This window comes from Argentina anserina, chromosome 2 (genome assembly GCF_933775445.1).
Source record: "Argentina anserina chromosome 2, drPotAnse1.1, whole genome shotgun sequence".
In the NCBI taxonomy this organism is placed as follows: domain Eukaryota; kingdom Viridiplantae; phylum Streptophyta; class Magnoliopsida; order Rosales; family Rosaceae; genus Argentina; species Argentina anserina.
The window spans coordinates 15,586,669-15,613,943 of NC_065873.1; the positions used below are offsets into that span (position 1 = coordinate 15,586,669).

General features: G+C 39.0%; 2 protein-coding genes across 2 annotated transcripts; one reads left to right on the forward strand and one right to left on the reverse strand.

Moving 5' to 3' along the window:
* Window positions 1-12,820: 12,820 nt before the first annotated feature.
* On the reverse strand, window positions 12,821-13,516 carry LOC126784039 (uncharacterized). Its single transcript, XM_050509544.1, has 3 exons — window positions 13,173-13,516; window positions 13,004-13,071; window positions 12,821-12,957 (listed from the first exon to the last, which is right to left on the reverse strand). The coding sequence occupies exons 1-3, from the start codon at window positions 13,514-13,516 to the stop codon at window positions 12,821-12,823; spliced, it is 549 nt and encodes a 182-aa protein (XP_050365501.1).
* Window positions 13,517-17,824: 4,308 nt separating this feature from the next.
* On the forward strand, window positions 17,825-21,464 carry LOC126782694 (glycerol-3-phosphate acyltransferase 9). The gene is made up of 12 exons (XM_050507993.1): window positions 17,825-18,083; window positions 18,174-18,231; window positions 18,379-18,497; window positions 18,701-18,800; window positions 19,206-19,301; window positions 19,382-19,478; window positions 20,005-20,092; window positions 20,187-20,283; window positions 20,426-20,511; window positions 20,853-20,972; window positions 21,077-21,175; window positions 21,297-21,464. Exons 1-12 carry the CDS (start codon window positions 17,962-17,964, stop codon window positions 21,343-21,345), a joined length of 1,131 nt encoding a protein of 376 aa, XP_050363950.1. The 5' UTR covers window positions 17,825-17,961; the 3' UTR covers window positions 21,346-21,464.
* Window positions 21,465-27,275: the final 5,811 nt, after the last annotated feature.

The following is a 27,275-nucleotide window of genomic DNA, read 5'->3' on the forward strand; positions in this document are numbered from 1 at the left end:
GATTTAGATTCACCTTCCTTAATCAACTCGGATTATATACAGCGATAGTCCCCTAAATCTATTCCAATACGGCAGGTAATCTTGCTCTGTGATATATTTTCCCTAAATAACCGGTCCACGAGCCTAAGTAGTCTAGATAATACCAGAATATTATTTTAGGCCCAAACATTGCCCCACATGCCTTGAAATTAAAGACCCCGCGAAATTGAAAAGGGCTAGAAGAAAACCCCACACGGTTATCTTTTTAAAAATAATCTGAAACGCTTTACGTTCCCCCGTTACCAACTGACGCGCGACTTCACCTAAAACCACTACAACCTTTCGAGCTGGAGTACGCGAGAAACACTTACTGTTTCAGAAACTCAAACCAGTTCCAATCGAGCAAACGCGACTCTTCCCCGAACCCGTCAGTTTCGATTTCAGAAACCCCTTCAGTTCCTATATAAATCGCGCTCTCGAACCCAACCAACTCATCCAACCCGATTGCTCTATCATCAGAAAACCCAGAAAGCCCTCTTTTAAAATTCTGAATCTCTGACAACAATGGCACCAAAACCCAACCAACGTGATGCCCAGGCAGGTGCAAGACTTCTTCATCATTATCCAAACAATGAACCCACCAATCGCACCACCATCGGAGTGATTGACGACAGCACTGTGTTCTTGGGCCCTTCTCTTGCCGGAATCCCAGAGTGCATCAACACCGACTACCACCACCGCTCGCGAACTCCTCCGCTTGCCTTTAGGAACACCCCAGCCACCTTCAGGGGATGGCAAGTGCACAGTCACTATGGGACCCCTGTCGGAGCATGGCCCATTGTTTCCGAAGCCATGCGACTATGGTATGAAGGTCGCCGCTTGATCGATCGCGACATCTGGAAAGCGGTAGGAATCTTAGAATGCATCGACCTCTCCTTCAACCTGACTCAAGATGGAGGCAACAGATGTGCCATCATGACTGCTGCTTGCTTCTGGAATTCCGCAAGTAATACCTTCGACTTTCAATTTGGTCAAATGGGTATATCTTTGCTAGACATGTATGCTATCGTAGGTCTGCTGGTTGGTACTAGGCCCTATAGAGATCAGGACTATTTTGATGCTGAGTGCCCGGTCACCGCCACCCGTAACATTGGTATCTATCAATCGTATGGCTCCTGGCTTTCCAGTTTTAATCGCAACCATACTGCCAATGCTAGAATCACCTTCTTGGAATTTTGGCTATCCAAGTTCATGTTCTGCTCCAACTCTAAGAAGATGACTGGGCACCACCTGCAGCTCGCGACCCTTTTCTACAATGGCCACACTGTGGGTCCAGCGCAAATAGTTCTAGCAGAACTCTACTGTATGCTGCGCGTGCTTACTATGGAACCCCTCAATTATCATAAGCTTTCAGGGCCTATGTGGATTCTAGACCTCTGGATCTAGGTTTACTTTGTGCAATTGCGAAATGAAAACGCAAGGGACTTCCGTCTAACAGAAGTGTTGGGAGAAGCATTTGTTGGTTTGGAGCCCAACTTTACTCTTCGCTACGCAGCATGCTTTGAGTACTTCTACACCTTGGATGCCTCAGTTCTTAACTCCGCACGGCTGCTCCTAGACCGTACTCACCCTGATGCCATCCGTGGCGGCTTTTTAACCCTCAGAGGCTATGACGGGGAGAGTCGGCATCTGTTTGAACATGCTGTATCAATGGCGGACTTACCCCGACATCCCTGCAATGGAGTAGAACTCTATGCCCCCCATCTATTCGCGAGGCAGTTAGACATGGCTCAAATGGTTCTATTCCCTCCCATTGAGAGTCTGAACCTGTTTTCCTCATGGCGACGCCCCATGGTTCCCGTCACTGACACTAATCCTGGGCACCAGCCCCCATCTCAGTTGCAACCTACTCCCCTTCATGTGATAGCAAGTGGGAGTATCTTTCGCTGCTTTCGCGTCGACAAAGCTCATCCCCAATGGTGGGAAAAGATCAACTCTGGCCAGTGGGAACAACGATCACGAGTCATCTTTCAATACATCTTCCAGACGGGGCTCAGAAGATACTTGCAGGAAGATCCTGAGGTTCCTGGTGATGAAGATTTGTTGCAAACAGTTATTCCAAATGCTGTCAGAATCGTTCATTCAAGGGTAAAATCCTAACGCCTCTTCGAACTCCTACAGTTCTTATTCCAACACTGATTAAAAACCACTAACTGGTTCATGTTGTAGGTGTTTGAGAATACAGCTGGTGCTTCCTCCTCCCAAGGCCGTAAACGAGGGAGAACAACCCCTAGCCCTGATAACGACGAAGATGATCCTGACGCCATAGACTTCAATCCTGTAAGTCCTCACCCATATTTGATGTTCTTAAAAGGCGTTAAATGTTCGCCACTAACCTATATATGTGACCCTCATCTGATTCAGAGGAGAAGAATAGCTGCCTCAAGCACCTCTGCCCCGCTTGTGATTGCTGCAACACCGCGGGCAGTAACTAACCAGTTCAGCCCTGAGCCAGTGACTGGGACCAGCAACCCAGAGACAGCAATTGAGGTAAAAAGAACACCCTATTTGTTCAAACTGGCGATACATTCATGAACCACTTTGACTGATTCTTATCTGATTTGTAGGTTCGCGAGAACCCAACTTCACCACCTTTATCTACCCCTCAAGCTGCAGCCATCGCGATGGAAGACGTTGTTGTAAGTAGCCAAACACGTTGTTGCCCCCCAAAGCAACACTTTGTTGTTTGCTAAGATGTAGTTTCTTCACCTTATGTTGATCGTTTGTGAATCAATGATATCCTTCATGGTCTCTAACACAGGTTCATGTTGACGCTCAGTCGCCTACCACAGAAGTCGCGACTGTTGTCCAACAGGCCGTGGTCGAGTACAGAGAACCCATTCAAGCTACTCCTCCTATCACGGTGGTGAGCACTCGGACCTTGGAGCCACAAACATTAATCCACCCAACGACAGTACTCTCCTACTCCTCCTCAACTCAAATTCTGGGGGATGAGGTAAGAGATGAAGAAGGTGTGACCAGCTCTCACCAAGAAGATGCAAGTGTGGAGCATCCCCTCGCAAATGCGGCTTCAGTGAGCCCTGATATTGCACCACAACCCCTTTCAGGAAATAATGCTCCTTCTTCTCAATATGATGGGGTAAAACCCTTAACCACTTCCTGGTTTATATGTTTCTGTTTCCCTTTGTAAACACTTAACTATCTTATTAATTGTTCTTTACTCTCTGTAGTTTGTGGCAATCGCGACTACTTCCAGCCTGCCAATTGTGTTAACTGTTGGAGCCTCTGGATCCACACCAGATGTTGATCCATCAGAGAATCATCCTAGTCCATCTCTGGAAGATCTTCTAGATGATATGCTGGGTCCGGAACGCCCCATAATATCCCTAGAGTCTCAAGAACTTGTCCAGACCCAGGCACAACTTGTGGAACTATCCTCTGAAGATCTAACTGATCCAGCTCGCCTGGCTTAGGTGAAAGACGCCCTTCGCTACCTCAAGCTACACTCACCTGATCCCAGCCTAGTCGCGAATGTTGAACAGGCACTGAGCACCATTCTATGCCTCTTGGCATAATGCTAAACCTTGAGGAACCAATATCAGAGTTTGTCACAACACAACGCTGATGCCAGACACTTTATTACGCAAAGCCCTGCCCAACTTAAGACCAAGCTTCATCATGCCAAGACCAGCCGTTCGCAACAAATCAGTGCATTGTGGCAACGAATAATGGAGCTTGAGGCTGAGCAATCTAGGGAGCTCAAGGCTGTAGAGGAAGAGATAAGAAGTACCGTACCCCAGATACAGGAGCGCAAAAGGCAACTGGCGGCCTCTGAGGTTGAAGAAAGGAGGATCAACAACCTGATATGCGACAAAGCCAATGATACTGGCAAACTTCTCCTAGATATCCGCCTCGTTGGACATAAAATGTAATTTTGAACATCAAAGTATTTTAATAGAAATAATTGCAATTTATCTTTGTCTGCTCACGTTACTTGAATCTCCTTGACCCGTCAAAAAACCACATACAGGCCCACGGCCCCGGCCCAACTTAATTCACCACCGTCTAAGTTTGCATGCAAACTCTCGAAAACCGGAGCAATCAATACTGGGAAACGCACAAACCGTTTCAGTTTGACCACTATTACTGCAATAAATCCCGGGCGCGATCTCCAAATCTGTATCTCCAATCTCAGCCCTTGAATCCAAGTTTCTTCTGCTATAAAACGAAACCCTAAGGAAAGAACACACAACACTCGCTTCCGCAGCCTCCAACCATGTCTGTTCCATTTCTTCCTTCGAAACCCCTTAGGTTTCTTAAGTTTCATCCCCCAGCCTTGCAAACTCAGTAGCAATCCTCTGAGAGTTTTATTCTACCCTCAAACGTGAGGTGGGAGTCTTATTCCACCATCACATCCTCCCCTCTTTGTAGTTCAGCACTAGGGATCTGCCCTGCATTAAGAGTTATTCCTAGCGAAGGATTACAAGTGAGAGAAAATGGCAGCCCTTCCGGTGGCATATTCATCATTGTTTAGTCGCCGAGCATCGGGAAGCAGGCTGCCAAATTCAGGACCAGAGCCAATAGGTACTTCATGGTCGTCACGTACCTCTTTTGATACGCGATACGAGCTGTTGTACCTCCTATGTGTAATATCCTCCAATCTCCCTTCTTTGAAGGAACATCAGGAGAAGTGTACAAATCAAGGCTCTGGATGATATGAGCACTTTGTGCGATGTTCTTAACATATTTTTAGCTACATTGTACTTTGCGTAGCCCTTATTATTGTAATATTGAGTCATTGAGTCGAGTTAGGAGTCTTTAGTGGCGTTGGTTGCCTTTTGGTGTTAAAATGGGTGTAAAATGCAGAAATTGTCGAGAGTACTATAGAGTAATATTCCTTATCAAACTAGGAAACCTAGTTGGGTTAGGATTTTTATTATTCGACATTTATGTAACATTTGTGATTTAAATTTATTATTTTCTTTCTTTATTTCAGAATTAAATGAGAGATAATGGCTTGGAAATTAAGGAAAGAAAGGGAGAAGAAGGAAACAAAAGGAGAAAAAGGAAAGAAGTAATTTAATTTCTGAATGGGATGAAAATGAAGAAGTATGCAGCCTCAAAGGAGCGAAGGTTCATCAGGCAATTAAAAGGAAAGAAGAAGAAAAGAAGGAAAAAAAAGAAAAAAAAAGAAATAGAGGATCAGCCCATCAAAAACCCTAGCAGCCCCTCTCTTCCTCATTCCTCTATATAAGGCACAACCTCCCTTCATATTTGGCATCACCATTCTCTCATAAACACAGCCGAAATTCTGCCAAAATCCATCCAGGAAATTCAAGCCAAAAACCTTCATCCATCACCACAAAACCGTGCTCATCTTCCTCCTCTTCCAAATCGAATTCATTCTTGCCGAATCCTAGAAGGTTTCTAAAGTGTGATTCATCCATGGCTTGTAATTTATCTTTTGGTTTTCTGAAATTTTCGAATTCATTGAATGATTTATTGGATTTGATTTTCGGTTTCATATACATAGAATATAATTTCAGACTTCTTAAGTTTTTTGTTTTGATTGTATGAACTCATGAGATTTGTATGTTTGCCGTGTATAATGACTTAGGGAAGTAGGTTTCCAAATTGTTTTTAGGTTTTATTTGGATTTATTCCTTGAACTTGTACATCTAAATCAATGCTTGAGGAAGCCAAGGCCATTGTTCTCCTAGGGTTGCGATTTAATTCACCAAAGTGTTCATTGATTGAATATGCGCTTCGTGTTTCAATTATGGATACTTATATAGGGCTGTGATAGTTCTAGGAATTTGCATGCTTAATCAAGATGAGTGACGCCATGCTTGCTTACATGTCTCCAATTCGACTTAATGTGCTTATGTGCTACTTTGTTGTTTAACTAGAACGCTTCGTTATGTTGAACTCTTTTTAGCATATGTTTAAGATGCTTCGTTGATTCTAAATAATTAAGAAGTCTTAACGATTAGATGAACCGCTTCGGACTCTAATTAGAATTGGAATTGAAATGGACTTAGATATAATCGAAATAAGTCGTTGCCTATATGTTGTTCTATACGTGTTATACATATTTCTTGAGTAGAATTCGTGTTTTGGTTATGTGATGAATGGTTGATCAATTGTATATAAGTAATTTAGGATTTATTTTAAGTTGTAGTTTTAGAATCCAAATCAAATTCCCCAATAACATGATAAGTGTTGAGGCCCTTTTGATTCCCCGGACTGAACGATCCTTGCTTATTCTATACTAACGATGATATTTTACAGGGTATTTTATAGACGTTCTAACAAAACGATCTATCATTTTGGCGCCGTTGCCGGGGAATCGATTAATTCTCAATGCTTTGAAGTGTTACTATTGTGTTATATTGTGAATTGTATAATTGTATTTTGTTTCTGTGAATAGTAATCGTAAATAGTTCTTATATGAACAGTAACTCTGAAAGAAAAAAAAATTGGATAGAACGAAAAATTTTATTGTGTAAATTAAGTTGTTAGTTGTTATATTGTTGTAGTAGTATGCCTATAGGAAACTTGTTACACATAGTTAAATTTTTTATTTTTTTTATTTTTATTTTTAAGGAAGCTAAATGTTTATTTATGCTTAGTTTATTGTAAGTTATAAGGTAAACATAATAGGTAAAGTCCATTTTGTTAATATTAGTGTTAACCCTCCATTTGTACCTTGCAAAGGTCACTTGGGGTTGAGGGCGGCTTTTATTAACACTTTGCGAGCAGTCTAACACACAAAGTTATTCCGAGCTGAGTAAGGGGCTTGCTATTTTCATTACCCTGGTTCAAGGTTTACAAAATTGGATCTCAGAGGCCCATAGACTGACATACATCTCGGTGATGGAGTCGATTGGGAAAGCATCCTTTCGAGGTTGTGGCCCCCGTGGTGTCCAACAAATGAGTCCTGCCTTGTGACTATCTCTGATTCTAGCTATCTAGCCTTCTGAAACAAAGGAATGAGTTTGTGTCTAGACGACATACTTAGGCCGCACGTCCACCTCGCTTTATAACTTAGAAAATAACTTTGTATAAATAGATGTATATAGTTTCAAAAGAAAATAATATTCTAATTTTTAAGGTATATCAGATAAAGCAAGACCCTTACCTTGGGCTGTTTCAGTCCATTGCACAGTTAGCTCCTCTACTCCACGTACCTTAAAAGTTAGGATTGTGTGTGAATAAAATCAATTAGACTTAGTAATACTCTTACATTTGTAGATTTCGAATAAAAAATAAAAAGAAAAAAATTGTCTTTAAGTTTAATTATATTTGTATTCAATTGCTAACATTTCTTTTATTTCATTTTATACTTAATCGCTAACATTTTGTGTGTCTTTGTATACCTCAGTTGCCAGATAGGGATTTTAAGAAAGAGTTGGAGAATTCTATTGTTAACAGTTGATTGAAGCTCTCAATGACTTGGGAAGGACGACAAGTGTTGCAAGAAGCGGAGTTCCACCACACTTTAACTTTTGATTGATGATTTGTAATTAATCTAACTCATACTAACTTTAACTTAATCACTAACTTATTCTTTGAGTTCCCATCTTCACTCTTCTAACGTTCTTTTTCTTGATGCAATACAGTTTAAGAGTGGAGTGAATATGATTGAGTTTTGATAGTCAAAGAGGCACAAATTTGGAGGTGTACAACTCCAAGTGGCGCCGCCTACAACTTAAAAAGAAGTGCAGAGTGTAGGCTAAAGGAATATAAAAGTTAAGCGCTGCATGGGAGGCAACTCATTTCAACCGTACCTGTGGAGGAGTCGTCTACGGGAGTTTGCATTTTCTTATCCCTTCACTCTTATGGTTGAATTGTATATGTGTTGATGTGTGATCTTGGTCTATACTTACGAATTACATTCTGATTATTGAGATTACATTGAGGACAATGTAATTTTCTAAGTGTGGAGTAGAGTTGCATGATCAGTGTTTGCTGATTTTTGCTTTTATTTCATGATATAAACGAAAAAAAATCGAAAAATTGTTTGAAAAATTGAAAAAAAAAATGTGTTTTTTGAGTCTTAGGATGCCCCTAAAGTCTAGGATGATTATATCTCTAAAATGCATAGATGATGGTTTTGCATTTCATAAGAATTGAATTGTAAGTTTCATTGATAATGTGGATTTGGTATGAACATGTGAGAGTTGATTGAATGTAATATGACATACATGTTTGGTTAGTTTAAGTCCATAACAACCTGTGAGTTTTTGAGCCTATATATGCTTTCTTCTTGAGTGATAATATGAAATTTCGTGGTTGTTTTGTGAACCTCATTATTCTTTACAAATTCAATGACTATGTGTCATAGCTTTTAATGGACTCTATAATTTACTAGAACTCATCTTTTGTGATTGTTGAAACTTTTAAGTCATAAAATGCTCTGATTTTGAAAGGGATTTATGAATCATTTCTAGGAATACCACCACTTTAGCCAAACAACCATGTATCCCTATATGTGCCATGTTTGGGACCCCTTAGTTGAACCCCATTTGAGCCTACATTGAGCTTTTCTTCATCATCTATGTTATCTCCATGCTTAGTATAGTACCTCTACCTTGTCCTATAGACTTGGCATAACTTTTGTTGAGATGATGTTGTGATGATGTATGAAATAAGTGTGGGGTGGAAAACATGAGAAAAAATATGAACAAGCTTTTAAGCATGCCAAAAAAAAGAGATAAAAAATAAAGATAAAAAAAAAGATAAATTCGGCAATACAAGAAAAAGGAAATAAGAGATGTTGTCTTCCATTTGTGATTTGGAGTTGAGTTGTAATTGAAGGTCTAAAAATGTGTATTTGACCTTTGTCCATGTTCACTTTGTGGTAGAAATGATGATTGGGTCCAACTTGTTATATTTTGCCCTTGATGGTGTGTGGTATTATAAGGATGGTGATTATTCTGCTAAGTCAATAGGATTACTTTTGTGATTCCTTGATATTCCATGCCTTTCGCTAAGCCTAAACATTCACCCTTATCTAATGATCCTAATGATTCTTAAAATGAGCAAAACTTGGTTTATGGAGATGATCACAAGAGTTGAGCATATGGTTTTGGTCCATTTGTGCACTTAGTTGTTAAATGAGGTTTTCCTTTTGTTATTCACAAAGTGCCTTCATTTGATGAAATATGCAAGCTATTTGATGCTTTATTATCGTTTCTCTTACATATACTTGTGTGTGAATCATAACCATGAATCTGAGTGAAAATAAGAGAGTATGCCTTGTGAGGAGGATTGGATTAACTAAACATGTTATGTGCCTATTGACTCATTTCTTACTTATTCATACTATGAAACATGTTTATGAAACTTGGAATTTATGTGCTTACATTCAAATGCTTAAACTTGAAAGCTATGTGTTTTGAGATTCTGAGGCAATCATTTAGGGGCAATAGAGTTTTGTGTAGTTTTGTTTTATTTTGCTAAGGGTCTAGCAAAAGCCAAGTGTGGGGTAGTTGATAGGAGCACTTTGTGTGACGTTCTTAACATGTTTTTAGCTACATTTGTATTTTGCTTAGTCCTTATTATTGTAGTATTGAGTCATTGAGTCGAGTTAGGAGTCTTTGGTGGCGTTGGTTGCCTTTTGGTGTTAAAACGGGTGTAAAATGCAGAAATTGTCGAGAGTACTATAGAGTAATATTCCTTATCAAACTAGGAAACCTAGTTGGGTTAGGATTTTTATTATTCGACATTTATGTAACATTTGTGTTTTAAATTTATTATTTTCTTTCTTTATTTCAGAATTAAATGAGAGATAATGGCTTGGAAATTAAGGAAAGAAAGAGGAGAAGAAGGAAACAAAAGGAGAAAAAGGAAAGAAGTAATTTAGTTTCTGAATGGGATGAAAATGAAGAAGTATGCAGCCTCAAAGGAGCGAAGGTTCATCAGGCAATTAAAAGGAAAGAAGAAGAAAAGAAGGAAACAAAAGAAAAAAAAAAGAAATAGAGGATCAGCCCATCAAAAACCCTAGCAGCCCCTCTCTTCCTCATTCCTCTATATAAGGCACGGCCTCCCTTCATATTTGGCATCACCATTCTCTCATAAACACAGCCGAAATTCTGCCAAAATCCATCCAGGAAATTCAAGCCAAAAACCTTCATCCATCACCACAAAACCGTGCTCATCTTCCTCCTCTTCCAAATCGAATTCATTCTTGCCGAATCCTAGAAGGTTTCTAAAGTGTGATTCATCCATGGCTTGTAATTTATCTTTTGGTTTTCTGAAATTTTCGAATTCATTGAATGATTTATTGGATTTGATTTTCGGTTTCATATCCATAGAATATAATTTCAGACTTTTTAAGTTTTATGTTTTGATTGTATGAACTCATGAGATTTGTATGTTTGCCGTGCGTGTATAATGACTTAGGGCAGTAGATTCCCGAATTGTTTTTAGGTTTTATTTGGATTTATTCCTTGAACTTGTACATCTAAATCAATGCTTGAGGAAGCTAAGGCCATTGTTCTCCTAGGGTTGCGATTTAATTCACCAAAGTGTTCATTGATTGAATATGCGCTTCGTGTTTCAATTATGGATACTTATATAGGGCTGTGATAGTTCTAGGAATTTGCATGCTTAATCAAGATGAGTGACGCCATGCTTGCTTACATGTCTCCAATTCGACTTAATGTGCTTATGTGCTACTTTGTTGTTTAACTAGAACGCTTCGTTATGTTGAACTCTTTTTAGCATATGTTTAGGATTGAACGCTTCGTTGATTCTAAATAATTAAGAAGTCTTAACGATTAGATGAACCGCTTCGGACTCTAATTAGAATTGGAATTGAAATGGACTTAGATATAATCGAAATAAGTCGCTGTCTATATGTTGTTCTATACGTGTTATACATATTTCTTGAGTATAATTCGTGTTTTGGTTATGTGATGAATGGTTGATCAATTGTATATAAGTAATTTAGGATTTATTTTAAGTTGTAGTTTTAGAATCCAAATCAAATCCTCCAATAACATGATAAGTGTTGAGGCCCTTTTGATTCTCCGGACTGAACGATGCCTGCTTATTCTATACTAACGATGATATTTTACAGGGTATTTTATATACGTTCTAACAAAACGATCTATCACTGGATCCCTCATGCTACCACCAGTTTTCCAATTAGAACCTATGTTTGGCCTTCAACTGGTGCAGCTTAATCTCAAGTTTCTCGCGGTGGTGGGATGAAAAGGAGGAATCGCGAAGACCTTTCCACCTAACATAGATGGTATCAGAGCTTGTTAAAGCTCACCTGTAATAGTATAGGTCTTGTATGAAGTTTCTGGCCGCAAAACCATATTAATAAAACACAATTTATTTCATAAAAATACTTGTACCGTTTTATTGCTGCGTAACAAAAGTTACAACCAATTCTGGACCACAAGTATTGGTCCAATGTGTTACAAAAAATGCCGAGCACGATTACGAAACTCATAAAGTTTCAGAAACTCGATAGTTTCGAAAAAAAAATTCTGGTCTCCGCTCGCGATCGACAGTAACGTTCGCGACCGTTAGAAACTTTCGCAAACCGCAAAATTTTCTGGGTCCGCGATCGCTAAGTACTGAGTATCCATGGTGTTGCCCCCCTGTTTACTTGATTGAAAGAATGGAAACCAAGGAAATACTAAGTCGAACACCAGCTATGTTGCTTGCACCGCTGCCGGTGGATCTTCATACTCCCAAACACTAGGAAAGTACTTCTTAAGATGGCGACATTCATGGGATTTCTGTGGACATTCCCATCAGTGTCGCGAAGGTAGTAAGCGCCTTTGCCCATTAATCGATCAATCACAAAAGGACCTTCCCATTTAGCAGACCATTAACCACGACCATCAACTCGCTCACCATAAGGCAAACAAGCTTTCCAAACTAAGTCCCCAACTCCAAAGCTGCGCCCTCTCGTGCGTTTGTCATATAGCCGTGCTATCTTTTTCTTTTCTGCAATAAGGCTGTCGAGAGCTTCCATCCGTCGAGAGTCCAAGTCCTCATGCTCTTGATACATCGCTTGAACATAGTCTTCACCAATCAACTGGTGTTGCTCGCGAACCCTCAGCGACTGAACATTAATTTCAATAGGAAGTACTGCATCATGTCCATACATCAAGGCATAAGGTGTAGTACCAGTTGGAGTGCGTTTGGAAGTTCTATAAGCCCATAATGTGTGATCCAACTCTGTGTGCCAAGATCGCGGATTTGCCTCCAACATTCGTTTAAGTATAGACATAATAACGCGGTTGCTAGCTTTTGCCTGGCCATTCGCTTGAGCATAATAAGGACTGGAATGCATAAATTTTATCCCATAGCCAGCTAAGAACTTCTGAGTCTTTTCAGCCATGAAACCTGCCCCCCTGTCTACAACCAAACACTCTGGAATGCCATACCTGGTGATAATATATTTGAAGATGAAGTCCGTGATCACCTCTAAAGATGTCGTCCTAACTGGTATAGCCTCGACCCACTTGGTGAAGAAATCTGTATCCAGTAGAATGTGCTTGTGCTGTAAGGAAAAATTGGGATGAATCTCCCCAATAAAGTCTAAAGCCCAGCCGCGACCCGGCCAAGGTTTAATGATTGGTTGCAGGGGAACGTCGGGCACATGCTGGACTGGCCCATGCATTTGACATTCGATGAAACCCTGCGCGAAGCTGATGCAATCCTTGAGCATGGTAGGCGAATAGAAACCATATCGACGAATGAGCCACCGCATCTTGGGACCAGCTTGGTGAGAACCACAATTGCCACAATGAACCTCTCGTAAGCACCTCTTAGCCTCAGCTCCATAGATGCATCACAGGTACAAGCCATCTTCTGCCCTGCGGAATACCTCACCGCCTCGAAAAACGTAGTTAGTAGTAAAATATCTAACCCTCTTGTCCACCGGTGCAGAAGGATCATTGAGGTACTGGATAATCGGTTGCCGCCAATCTACATCAATAATGTCAATAACATCTACCAACCATTCATCGTTAACCTATTTCCTTGCCATAAAGGAAGGTAATGTGCGTCTCTGAACCTCCAAAATCCTTTCGTGAATGCCATCTGCCAACCGAATGCCCGTAGCCAACTATACTAATTCATTGGCAGCGAAATTTTGTTCTCGAGGAATATAGTCAAGCACCACGTCGGCAAATTGATCTAACAATTCCGATGCTCGCTCCCAAAAAGGGAGTAATGTAAAATTGTTGCACTTGTAGACACCCTTGAGCTGGTTAATAACTAGGAGTGAATCACCTAATACCTCTACCTCGGTGACCTCCAGATCAAGCAACAGCTCCAGGCCAATGATGATGGCCTCATATTCTGCCTGATTGTTAGTGCACTTCCATTCTAGCTGAAAAGAGTAACAATGTCTTACTCCGGAAGGATTAACCAATGCGACACCCGCTCCTGATAAAAGATCAGTGTTGCTACCATCAAAATACAGAACCCAAGGCTGAGTGTGAACAAAGGAAACAACCACGTTCTGGTCTTCGACGTCCTCCATAATAGGATGGTGCAACAAAAAGTCAGACACTGCCTGTCCTGTGAGAGCCTTTAAAGGTGTATACTATAAAGAAAACTCTGATAACGCCAAGATCCACTTGCCAATCCGACCCCTAAGCATAGGTCTAGTAAGCATATACTTCACTAAATCTATTTGTGCCACCACCAATGTAGTGAAGGACAACATGTAATGGCGGAGCTTAGTACCAGCAAAGTACAAAGCTAAGCACAACCTCTCAATTGGCGAGTATCTAGTTTCAGCATCTACTAAGGTTCGGCTCAAGTAATAAACCGCATGCTCAATCTTCTTGCCCCCTCTCCATCACCATCTTGTGTTAAGAGTCCTGCAATTGAGTAAGGGGATGTTGAGATGTATAGCTTCAACGGTACTCCAGGCCGTGGGGGTCTAAGAATAGGTAGATGAGTAAGGTATTCCTTGATTTTATCAAAAGCTGCTTGTTGCGCAGGTCCCCACTGAAACTCTTGATCCGCTTTAAGCTTCAGCAAGGGCGAAAAGACTGCGGTTTTGCTAGCGGAGTTAGAAATGAAGCGACGAAGGAAGTTTATTTTCCCAAGCAAACTCTGAAGTTCCTTCTTGTTCCTAGGTGCATGCGTGTCTAGAACCGCTTTTGTCTTGTCCTCCGTGACTTCAATACCTCTTTCATGCACTATGAAACCTAAGAAGTCTCCTGCTCGAACCCCAAAAATGCATTTAGCTGGGTTCATCCTGAGCTTGTGCTTTCTCATCCTGGTGAACATTGTCCTCAAATTCTCGATGTGATCTTCTTTCTTCTTAGACTGGACCACCACGTCATCGATGTATACTTCGAGAATGCCCCCCAGTACATCGTGGAAAATCAGGTTCATTGCTCGCTGATACGTAGCCCCTGCATTGGTCAGACCAAATGGCATATTGTTATATTCAAACACTCAAGTGAACCCTGGACATCTAAACGCTGTTTTGTGTCTATCCGGTTCATAAACAGGAATCTGGTGATAACCAGCTGTGCCGTCCATAAAAGATAGTAGTTCATGTCCTGCGACCGCATCGAACAACATAGCCGCCACAGGCATAGGATATACATCTTTTGGTGTCGTCGCATTCAGATTCCTGTAATCCACACACACTCGAATTTTACCATTTTTCTTTCGCACTCGTACTATGTTTGACAACCATTGAGAGTATTTAGCTAGTCGGATAATACCGGCTTGGAACATGTTTTGAATCTCTTTCTTGACTGCTGCTGCTGTGTCTGCACTCATTCGCCGTGGGCTTTGTTGTACAGGCTTGTACCCTTCCATTATGGACAAACGATGGCAAACCAAATCTGGCGACAAGCCTAACATGACCTCAAATTTCTCAGCAAAACAATCGCGGAACTCTTGCAACAACTCTATCAAAAATTGTCTCAGTTCCTCATCTAAGTGTTGTCTGAGTGTGGCCTTTCCAAATGTTCGAGCTGGGAAAACGGATCCTCCTCAGAGAACAATTAGCAAGCCCCGGTGTCGAACCCTAGACGGTTCGACCCTTCGTTCTCTATTGTTGCTGGTGTGCCAGTACCTTTGAGTTAGGTACAACTGTTGCTTTGTTTGATGATGATTGCACTCCACGTACTGTCTTCTTCTCAAACGATTGCTCTGCAGTTGCTGATAAACCGCTGAAGTTCGAATGACCTATACACAACCGGAGTTGCTAGGTACCTTTCACTCCACCTCAAGTAGATGGCCGATCTTACTTTAGACCGCTTGGGGAAAAGCAGAGCTTATATTGTGTCGTTAATAGCAGAACTCTCTCGCGAATAAGATTTGCTGGTTAGTGCAGACTTTGTGTTTGCTAGAAGCTAGGCTAGCGACTTGATGGACTTGACTCTAATTGCCGAGGTTAATCGGACTTGTTTGCTACATGCAGCGCGAGGCGTACATCTGGGTAGCTCCGCTCTGATGGGAGACTTGGTTGCCGAAGCGAATCAGACTTTTACTCTGTGGGGAGATTTTGACTATGCGGTTGCGCGATAGTTTGTTTGACGTTGCGTGTGTTATTATGCGCATTCGACCCCTTTATATAGAGAACACAACTTGTTCTTTCTTGCGAATCAAGTCTTGAGAACCTCCTAGTTGATTTAGATTCACATTCCTTAATCAACTCGGATTCTATACAGCGATAGTCCCCTAAATTTATTCCAATACGGCAGGTAATCTTGCTCTGTGATATATTTTCCCCAAATAACCGGTACACAAGCCTAAATAGTCTAGATAATACCGGAGTATTATTTTAGGCCCAAACAATATCGTAACGAAATGAAGCTAAAAAATTGCATATAATGCTTACAATCTGCTAGGATCATCCCAATGTCCGACAAATCTTCACCCTCCTTGGCCAAAGCTGCAGACACCATTGCATTATCACTTTCAATCTCATTCTCCTGCTATTGCCGATGAAGTGCTATACTAATTGCAATCTTTAAGATCAAAGATTGAATTGCACGTATGCGTTATATCTCTAATTTTGTCACACTCGATTGGTTTTATGACTTTATCCTCCCTCAAAAGGGCAATTCTGATTGAAAGCCCGAACCCCGTTTGATATGATTACACAGACTGCACCAGCACGTGATGGGACCGAAATGATGGAAATAACAAGAAATTTGGATTGGGTTTTAAGATCTAATAATGCAATGAGTTTAGGCCCATATCACTGGAGGGATTTTGAATTTGGACACACTAATTGGCGTGAAACCGACTCAACTATCAACATAGTTCCATCTCAAAATTTCAGAAAGAGAGGGCTGATGGAGAGTTCTGGGAAATTACCTGCTGTATGGTGAATAAAATATGACTTGTAGGTAAGTTACTCACTCGTAATAATATGAATACTTAGAGTGAGAAATGGTAAATCCGCACTATGTTTTTCATGTTTCAAATCCCACCATGGGTCGATCGTTTCAAGATTTCGTAAAAGTTGAATAATCAAGGTTTCGTAAGGTTGAAATGTTGAATGCTTACAATAGTTACATTACTCTTCATCATCTTTCTATCGTAAGATTATGCTTACAAATTTACAATAGTTACATTACCCTTCACCATCTTTTTTTCGTACAACATTTTTTGTCTTCGCACTCATCGCCATCGTTCTTGTTGGTCATGATCATTTAAAGGATTTCCACGTCCACTCACCTACATATACCATTCAATCGATTATTTAGATTTGAACACAATATGGCGATATGCTTTCTGGTTGGGAGTTCATGATTGAATGTGATTCTTCTATGCCCACACTCATTACACATATAGAGCAATCACATTATTTAACATCGTAATTTCATATCACAATGCCTAATGTGCTAAACTGTTATTGCGTCTTCCATTACAAGTGTATTGTGTATATACAATGACACACCGTTAACTTTCTTTTTGGCACACGCATGAGTGCAAGACATTGTACATGCGTCGAGTTGGCCAACACAAATTTTTTCACTAATCTACAACAAAAAGTGATAAACTTAGTAAGAGCCCTGGTGTGAACATTCATATTTAGGTTAAAAACCTACTAATGATGATTGAAGTTGAAATATCTCAATCTATTTTGGTGATCAGGGGGAAGAAGCGGTCAAACATGATCCCCTGCTCTCTCTCTACTGTGCGGTGGCTGGCCTCTATATTTTGTCGTCCTTACTTCTTGGCCAGTGACATTGATGTCTCTCGTCCATACTTGACGAGTTTTCTTGCGCATTTAGTTCAATCAATTGATTGTTGCACCTCCTATTTGTCACTGTTTTGACGAGATCTATCATTCCATGTATTTTTTCGTGTGCCTCCCGGGCTCTCCTCCCAGTTTTGGTGTCATTAAGAGTGTGGCTTGATGGTTGGATCTTAGATTGGGGAGGTTGCTGCTTTCTTTCGAAGTTGGTTGAGGATACTTCCCATGCTCATTTTTGCCGGCTGCGTTACATCGATTTAGTAAAGGGCAACACGATCTATGATCTAGTCTGTTCCTACCTATGAAAGTAGCGTAGCAATGCGACTATGTGAGATAGTGGTGCGACGGATCTGTTGCAAGTGATGTTCAAGGTGGCTGAAGGGCAGCGACGTCAGTGTTGAAGGTTATTCACGAGAGTAATTTTCACACGTCGGCCAACAGATTTATGTTCAACTATAGTAATTTGTTTTTTAATGTTACTAGTTATTAAGTTATGGCTGGTCACACGTGTATGCTAGGAAGCCTAAAATAAGAACGAGCATCGATGTGGCCAGTCGTGACCCCTGCTTTGGATTGCGGGAGCTCAATTTCTCAGTTTCTCTCCATGCTTTTTAATTTGATCTTTTTTATTTATTTGATCAACTGAAACAAGTACGAGAGAGGTTAGATCGATACAGAAGATCAGATCAAACCAGTTTTTAATTTGATCTTATTGTAAGAAAAGAGAGAACCGCAGTAAATCTGAGAGCATGAACGTCCCCGGAAAGCTCAATTCCTCAAGCTCCGAATTGGACCTCGATCGGCCCAACCTCGAGGACTACCTCCATTCCGGCGCCTCCATCCAGCAAGAACCCGACGGCAAGCTTCACCTGTAAACCCCCCAAACCCTCCCTTTCTTCTTCTTCTTCTTCATCTCTGCGATTTCAATTTCCTCAGCTCTTCTCACTGTGTTAAATCTCAGGCGTGATTTGCTTGATATCTCCCCCGCCCTCTCCGAGGCCGCCGGTGCCATTATCGATGTGAGTGCTTTGCTTCGTTTATCATCGTTCTGTTTAAAGCTTAGTAATTGGCTTGAAGCTTTGCTAGCTGAGTGTAACTATTGCTTTAGAGGATGAAGTTTTTGATTAAAATTTTGGTGGTTGATTGTGAAATGTGGGATGCAACAGGACTCGTTTACGCGGTGCTTCAAGTCGAATCCGCCGGAGCCGTGGAATTGGAATGTGTATTTGTTCCCATTGTGGTGTTTCGGAGTGGTGATTCGCTACTTTGTTTTGTTTCCGGCTAGGTGAGAGCCTCTATCTTCTGCACATATTCAAAGTTTCATGCATTTATGCCAGCGAGCAGCGAAATGTGGTGGTTTGAAGTTATTGTATTCACCAAGACGTATACTTATCGATATTTAGTTGATGGTGCTTGCCAGTGTCATAAGTTTTTGTGTTTGCTGTGTGTTTAGCTAATGACTAATGAGGGTATTGACTTATTGTGCAGGGTACTGGTCTTGACAATTGGATGGATAATTTTCCTTTCAGCGTTCATTCCTGTGCACTCACTACTCAAGGGCCACGACAAGTTGAGGAAAAATTTAGAGGTGCAGATTCGATTTGTTACATTTTTGTACTTATTATGTTCTTTGATTAATCAGTAGCACATGTTTCCTTTAGTCTTAGAATAAGGTTAGATTTTCATGATTGCTTCTTATGCGCATGAGAAATAGAGTTTGGGTTACACATGTATAATCGGTTCGCATCCTAGAAAATATTTCAATTGTATTTTGTCATTGTTCTCTAAGTAAAGTATTTTACCTTTTCCCTCGTCTTTGTCTAGCAAGTGTCACATGTTCATAATCCTCAGGGTATGTACTTCTACTCTATTCTTGCACAGGAAGTGATACTTTCGTGTTCCTAATTCGAAATGTTCCATCATCTGGTCCTGCTTTCTATCATAAACATCCTGTACTTATTGGGCTCTGTTCTTCTTCTTCTTCTTTCTTCAGAGGTGTTTGGTGGAGTTAATTTGTAGCTTCTTTGTTGCATCTTGGACTGGGGTTGTGAAGTACCATGGGCCACGGCCTAGTATGCGGCCAAAGCAGGTGCTTTTGACTATAATATCTCTTGTAAATAATCCTTTTCATGTACTCCTGTCCTTATCTCCTCTTCATGGTTTGAGCAGGTTTTTGTGGCCAATCATACTTCCATGATTGATTTCATCATCCTAGAACAAATGACAGCATTTGCTGTAATTATGCAAAAGCATCCTGGATGGGTTGGTAAGTGTTATTGCTGATTTTCTTTTTCTTAGTTATTTATTGCAGTTGTATTTTAAAAAGTGTTTCTGCGAAATGTTAATGGAAAATTTAATCATTTTCATCCATGAAGTTATGTACTTATCATGTCTGTATGTGTATCAAGAGAAATGTAAGCTTTGCCCTAGCTATGTAGTGTCTTCACTACAAATATTCATCTTACATGTAGTTCCTTAGGCCTTTGATGGAAGTGAAGTTTTCTGGCTTTGCATAATTTTATTTTATTTTCCTGGGTCAAGAAATGAATTTGGTTTCGTTACCATATTTTTGATATGTCAATGTTTCTTTTATAAAAGTTGCCTACTGAAGAGCCAGGTTTTGCCTTTTGCATATCTTTTATTTTCGCTTACTACAAAAATTGTACAGTTGCTAAATCGCAAAAGATGAAGTTTGCATCTTCACATAATAATTAGAGTCCTTATGGTTTTCATTTTCTTGGACAAAGATGGAATCAAACTGATTTTTTTTCCTTTCGACGCCTCATGTATAGGATTGTTGCAAAAAACTATTTTGGAGAGTGTTGGATGTATTTGGTTCAATCGTTCAGAGGCGAAGGATCGAGAAATTGTAGCAAAGAAGTAAGTTCAAACAGAAAGAGCTTGCCGATTTTTGGATTTTATTGTTGTCTGTGTCGTTGGTATATGAACTTGTGCAGTTATGCCTCTTTTTCAGATTAAGGGATCATGTTGTAGGGCCTGACAATAACCCTCTTCTTATCTTTCCCGAAGGAACCTGTGTAAACAATCACTACACTGTTATGTTTAAGAAGGTCTGTATCTGAGTTTTTATTTCGTTAAATTTTTCAATGTGTTAATCTATTGTCTGGAGGACATATGTAGTTGTTTCTATTAAGAAGTTCAGGGTCATCTTTGCTTCGTCTAACCTTCTCATTTGCCTGTTTAAACTTTTAGGGAGCATTTGAGCTTGACTGCTCAGTTTGCCCAGTCGCAATCAAGTACAATAAGATTTTCGTTGATGCCTTCTGGAACAGCAGAAAGTAAGCCCAAATTCTGCCACACTAACATACAGTGCTAAACAGTTAGACTTGATTATTTATTTGGAGTTTGGGCTTGTTTCTAATCTTTCTTATTATGACGAAGAAGGTTTGTCTACTGCCATGTTGTAAACAAGTATCTAGAATTTTAGATAGCATGAAGGGTTACAATGCAAGTAAATATGACTGTAAAAGCCCAATCCTTATGACCTGGCCAATTAAGGTGCTCTGTTTTTACATTTTTGTGCTTTAGATACATGATTAGGAAGAATTTAGCAATGCTTGGGCTGTTGTTTGTGTTGTCCATGGTATGCAAGGGTTTATGTAAGATTTTAATATTGCAGGCAGTCCTTCACAATGCATCTCTTACAGCTTATGACATCATGGGCTGTTGTCTGTGATGTGTGGTATATGGAGCCCGAAAATATCAGGCCTGGGGAGACTGCTATCGAATTTGCAGAGAGGTAACTATTTTTTTTATTTAGGCTTGTAATTATTAATATAGTGCTTCCTCCCAGGTTAGTCTGATCGTGTTTTATCTTCACCAATTTGAATATTATACTTGCAGGGTTAGGGAGATCATTTCTATTAGAGCAGGACTTAAGATGGTCCCATGGGATGGGTATCTGAAGTACTCCCACCCTAGCCCAAAGCACAGAGAACGAAAGTAAGTAAATGAATGAAAAGAAAATTCCTGGAGCAACTAGTTTCATTTGCAATACCAACTTACATTTTATATACATATGCCCCACGTAATCATGGGGCTCATTAGCGATCTTCTGTTGCAGGCAACAAAGCTTTGCAGAATCTATGCTCCGACGCCTGGAGGAAAAATAATATGTTTCTAGTCTTAGTCGTTTTAGACTTGTTGCATGTACTACACTCCATACTCTTCATTTGGGTAACTGGTCTATGAAAAAACACTTAAATGATGATATATAATTATCTCCCCTGCACAGTAGTGTTTCTTCACTTTCTTGAATGTTCAATGTGCATACAGCTTCAGTGGGTTTGCTCAAAGTCCTGGAGGAGGTACCCTCTTTTTTTTTTTCGAATAATTGAATCTAGGAAGTACTTTAACTGAATTTTCATAAGTTTTTTTCTGCTTGATCATTTTTTTAAGAATTAATTTCAGTTTACCCCCCTAAATTTTACACCTAAAATTAGTTCACCCCTTAAATTTTTATTTTTATTAGTTTTCCCCTTATACTTTTAAAAGACATTAAAGAATGAAAAAATTAGGATATTCTAGGTTAAAATCCGATCAAAAAATATTATAAGAAGAGATCAAATTATATATGCAAAGATTAAAACAAAATTCCCAATAATTTTACAACACTGAAGTTTTAAAATTACATATCGTAGCATAATTGTCGATATAATTTATATAAAAATCTAAATTTTGTCATTTTTAATGTCTTTTAAAAGTATAAGAATGAAACTAATTAAAATAAAAGTTTAAATGGTGAATTTATTTTACTGTAAAATTTAGGAGATAACTAATTTTACTGTAAAATTTAGGAGAGTAAACTAAAATTAAATTTTTTATTTGTTTTCTGAAAATGGTCTGGTAGCTAACTTTTTATCCCATTAGAAAATTATTTAGTAGTACTAGACTACATTTGAATTAACTAAAAACTCACTTTATGAATTTCTTATATAAATTAGGACATAAGCTCAAGCTCAAAGAATAAGTAAAATAAAATTGATTAATTAATTAATGTAAAAATATTCAAAATACCCTTATTTTCGTAAAAATTACCAAATATCACTCCTAGATCTAACAAATTTCTCTATTTTCATTTTTTAGTTTTTTTTTGGCAAATTAAGTTTTCCGGCCAAACCACCGGCAATTTGGAGGTGAGTCAATATATAAAGTTGTTCCTTATGTCATGGACTTTTATTTAAGTACCATATTGCATTTGTTTTGAGAAATTTTGAAATTTTGAATTTTGCTTACCAAAAATCACAGTAGCAGTTAGTTTCTCAGTCGACAGTAGCAGCTAAATTTATAGTCGACAGTAACAGTTAGATTCATAGTCGACAGTAGCAGTTAGTTTTTAACTCGACAGTAGCAGCTAGTTTTTAACTCGACAGTAGCAGTTAGTTTTTATAATCGACAGTAACAGATAATCTCTCCATTGATATAAGCAAACAATATGTGTCAAGGAGGGGTACAAAAGTAAAATATTTTATGACATGTAGTAATTTATTATCATTTAGTCCTTATTTGTTTTATCAAATTAAGTAGTGATTTATTTGTAAACTAAATTATTGTCGGATACTTTTTAGTAATTTGTTATTATTCCATCTCATTAAAGTAGGTTTAATTAGAAGGAGAACCTTGACTTACTAACGGGGACTCGAGATTATCCCATTTCATCAGTATATGCACAAGAAAGAGACAATTCAACATAACGAAATTTCTTGCTGATTATTCAAAAACTAGAAATAAATTAAGAGCTCCTTTTCATATTTGAATCACAACTATGACACAGACAGCAGTGATTGACTTCTCCATTTCATACCATGATCGCAGAGCGTTCATTACTTATCCATCATAGTATTCAATTGGTCGCGGTTAGGCATGCTTTTTATGTTTTCGTATTGCCATCTCTTATAATAACGACCACGAGATGGTGACTATAATTTGATTCGACAATAAAATGATATAATTAATAAAGTTTTCTAAGTGACCAAGTCCACCATGCTATATATGATCTCATCATCAGAGACATTGTTATCATGTAGATTTAACAATAAAAGTGATTGTCAAATTCAATAATATCTAATCATTTAGATGTTCTTTTGGTGTTTATACTCAACAAGCTTACTTATATAAATAAATTGATCAGAGTATGATAAATATGAGAATAATAATAATGTAATGGAACATAATTGAACTCTTTATTAATTCATAATGTGGTCTACATATATTACATACGAAATATTCCGAAGAATCAGAGATTTATATTTATTACATTAAAGCATAATATATTCTAATAAAAAACCTAAATAGGCTAAGACATACACAATGGTAGAATAATAATTCTCCCAGAACACCCTCTTGTGTCGCATGCCTAGGTTGCAAGGTGCACATAACGTTGCATTGGTAAAAACCTTGTCAAGCAAAATAAAATCTCTTAGATGAAAAAAAAACTTGATCGAAGGAGAAAAAGAGCACAACACACCATCTACATAGCATTATGTGAGGTAGACTCCCCTAATGTCTACGAAACAACTCCTCCCTGATTAGTGTCACAATCATAGAATATAAATAACAACGTAGACAATGTTCATTACATGTTTCTCAAAACTAGTTTGGGCTAATGATTAATCATTAATCTCGCCACACTTTCTTAGATCATACATGTTATCCTTAGATCTTAGGAAACAAGATTGCATAACAACTACAAACAAGTGTTTGCAACAAAAATTAGATTCCCTCGTGGGATGACCTTCACGCAGTTAGACGGCCATAACATCTTCGTTATAATAGATATGAGTGAACCGTAAAATGTTCTGGAAAGTAGACACCTGTAGCTTTCTAGTGACATAAAGCTCACAACCTAATTTGACCGAATATGTTCACAATGCTCTGTCGAAGTTGACTGACTTACAAATTTCCGGACAGAACAATCATACTTTGCCAAAATGGCCATAACTCACTCCATATGATATATAAAATCAAATGATTGGTGTTCCTGAAAACTAGACATATGTACCTTTCAATTGGTATCAAATTCACCATTTTCAACACGTGAGCTGTCTGGTAGGTCTTGTTGAAGTTGACATACGAAACTGAATATGTTCTGATTTTCCACATTCAATGTGTCTTTCATAATGGAATGGAGGAATAGACCAATGAAAGACTGATTTTGGTCCAATACAAAATCATACGTATCATTTATGCTACTAGTGTCAACAACAACATCAACGTGTACACTAGTGTGTATGAGCTGCTGGCGGCGTTGGTATGGGGAGAAATGTATTGATTCGCTAAATGTAGAACTAGACTCATGTCAATGGAAAAATTCAAGTCCAATGACGATGCAACATGCATAGTTAATCACATTATAATGAAAGCTATAGTGTCCCAACAACACTTACATATATGAATCTATAGCTCATTGAATCTCTTCATCATCTTTACGTAGATGGAATAGCGAATTCAAAATTAGCTTTCATATGAACACGTATGGGTATAACTTCTTGCAACAGATTGTACTACGTTATCTCGAACGTCACAATCTGACTGCATAAGCTCTCTGTGGTTTGGAGACATTTAATTGATGTCCCTCAAACACTTTCATATATGTGTCAAGATCCCTTTACATATATGTTATAACCACTATCATATGCTGCAAATCAGTTTTCATGGACAGTTGGACACTACTACTGATCAAGTAGGGGAAAACAATTATGTCCATAACGAGATAATATAACTCATCGTAGTCAATACTAGGATAATGAGACAATCTGTGTGGCATATGTCTTGCATATATCGCATGACTTCATCATTCTCAGTACAGTTACGAACAATGACTAACATAACAAGTCTAGTTCAACCTGTATTGATTCTTTCCACTTAGGCCAAGTTTCTCATCGTTGATTTTTTACATCATCAATCATGGGAAATCAATCCATTAACACACACGCGCACTTATACGATTAATTGAGAAATTTCTTTTGTTCTCTAATATCAACAAAAGGAGTCTGTAGCGTTCCACATAAATTTAGTTGATAGGCATGTTAAGAGAATATCTCTTTATGATGAGCATAATATTTGTGCCTTCGCACTTCGCTTCTTTCTGGTTTTTGATTCCATAGAATTTTATGGTTTTCCCCTTATCCGGGTAGGAGCCAAAACCGAACCTATGACCCTTACTAATCAATCTTTGTGTTTGCCGCCTTTTTTTCGTGGTGTAATACCACGGGCGCTGATAACACCATAACGTACAATGGTACCATTGCTGGCTTCCATCCCACGGTCAGGGTCGGTGCCAAAGGTGCTAGGACCAAGTCATATGAAATTCTCCCATAATTTGGGAGTTCTAATCTTACTGGCACATTAGCATTTATATTCAATCTCGTCACTTTTAAAATATCGGTAAAGTCATTGAGCTTCGAATCTTTGACTTTCTAGAGGTCAATAATGCGTTGTATTTCTTACTAGCTTAGAGTAGTGTGAGATCTTAATGACATATAGTGTTATACCACGCCAATTCCTGGTGTTAAAACCAGAATTGGAGCATTCAATATCTCCCCCTAACGATGGGAAATATGTCTCATCAAAGTGACAGTCTGTTGATATCGCAAGAGAGAGATCTACGGTTGTAGATCGGAAATAGCGGACAAGTTTTGGTGATTAATAACTAATGAAAATAGTTAATCGTCTCATGTAGACCCATTTGAGATATTAAAATAAAGGCACATAAACAAGTTAACCAAACATGTGTTAGTGAAAAGAACATTGAGATCGTATCTAGTAATCATCTGGTACGCACTAAACGCTTAGTTAATTGTGGGTTTGAAAAAAATAAGTGTTGCTGCATGCAACATCATTGCATATCCCCATGCAAAGACCGGCATATTATTACCTATAACCAAACCCGAGCCTCTGCCAGACCGTTATGTGAATGAACATGAGAAATAAGATGTTTAACGACGATCCCAGTAGACATGCAATAATGATCAAAAGTCTTGGAGGTGAACTCTCAAACGTTTATCTAATCGAATAGATTTGATAGGATAGAAGGGTGGTGAGCCCTTAGTTTGATGATCTTAGCTAAAAACATTAGCAAAAAATGCATTCCTTTGGATAGCAAGGCGACGTGTGACCAACGCGTTGTTGCATCAACCAATACCATAAAATACTTAGAAGGTCCGCATTCTTGGTTGAATAGGTCCACAATGTCACATTAAATACGTTGTAAGAATGAAATATGCTCATTTGGAGCCTTCACATGAGAAGGTGGATAATAAGAGTCATCAATTAAGCAAGGTTTGTCATGAGGCCGTGCATGAGGGCTGTGCAGGGGCCATGCAGGGGGCAGCTGGCCGTGCAGGGCAGTTGCGGGGCAGTTGTGGGGCTACAGGGCCGGCAGGCCCCCATGGCTGCGTACAACCAATTTTTGAATTTCTAACAAAGATATTCTCTTCATTCTCAATATAAGTATCAAGATGAAAAATTATTGACATGTATGACCTTGTAAAATTTAGCAAGGTGCGAATATATATAATACACAATATCCGCACGAGATCCGTAAAACAACTACCTGTCCCGTAGAACAGTGTGGGTGGTTGCACAATCAGCAAGACACTCGACTTCACCGCGGGACATCATTAAAATAAATTATGAGAGTTAGTGACATGGTGAACATTTCTAGACAATACATCGTAGAATATTGTAAGAATGGGGATAAGAATAAAGTGAAATCCTATCGAGTGTTTCACATGCCAATAAGACTACATTCTTCAACTAAAGAGTTGATAACATATGTTAGAAAGAAATCATCCAAATGGTGCGGGTGGTTACCAATAATATAATCGGTTGAGCTTGAAATAACAACATGGAAAAAACCGAAAATGATAACCACAAAACTATGTCAAAATATGTTCAAAACTGAATGAAACTTTAGCGGAAAAACGCTTCAATAAAGAATGTTGGAAATATGCCGGAAAAATAATGAGAAAACAACGAAAATCACCGTTTTATTGGGTAACGGTGACCAGAAAACCGGTCAGTGGCAGCCGGAAATGTCCAG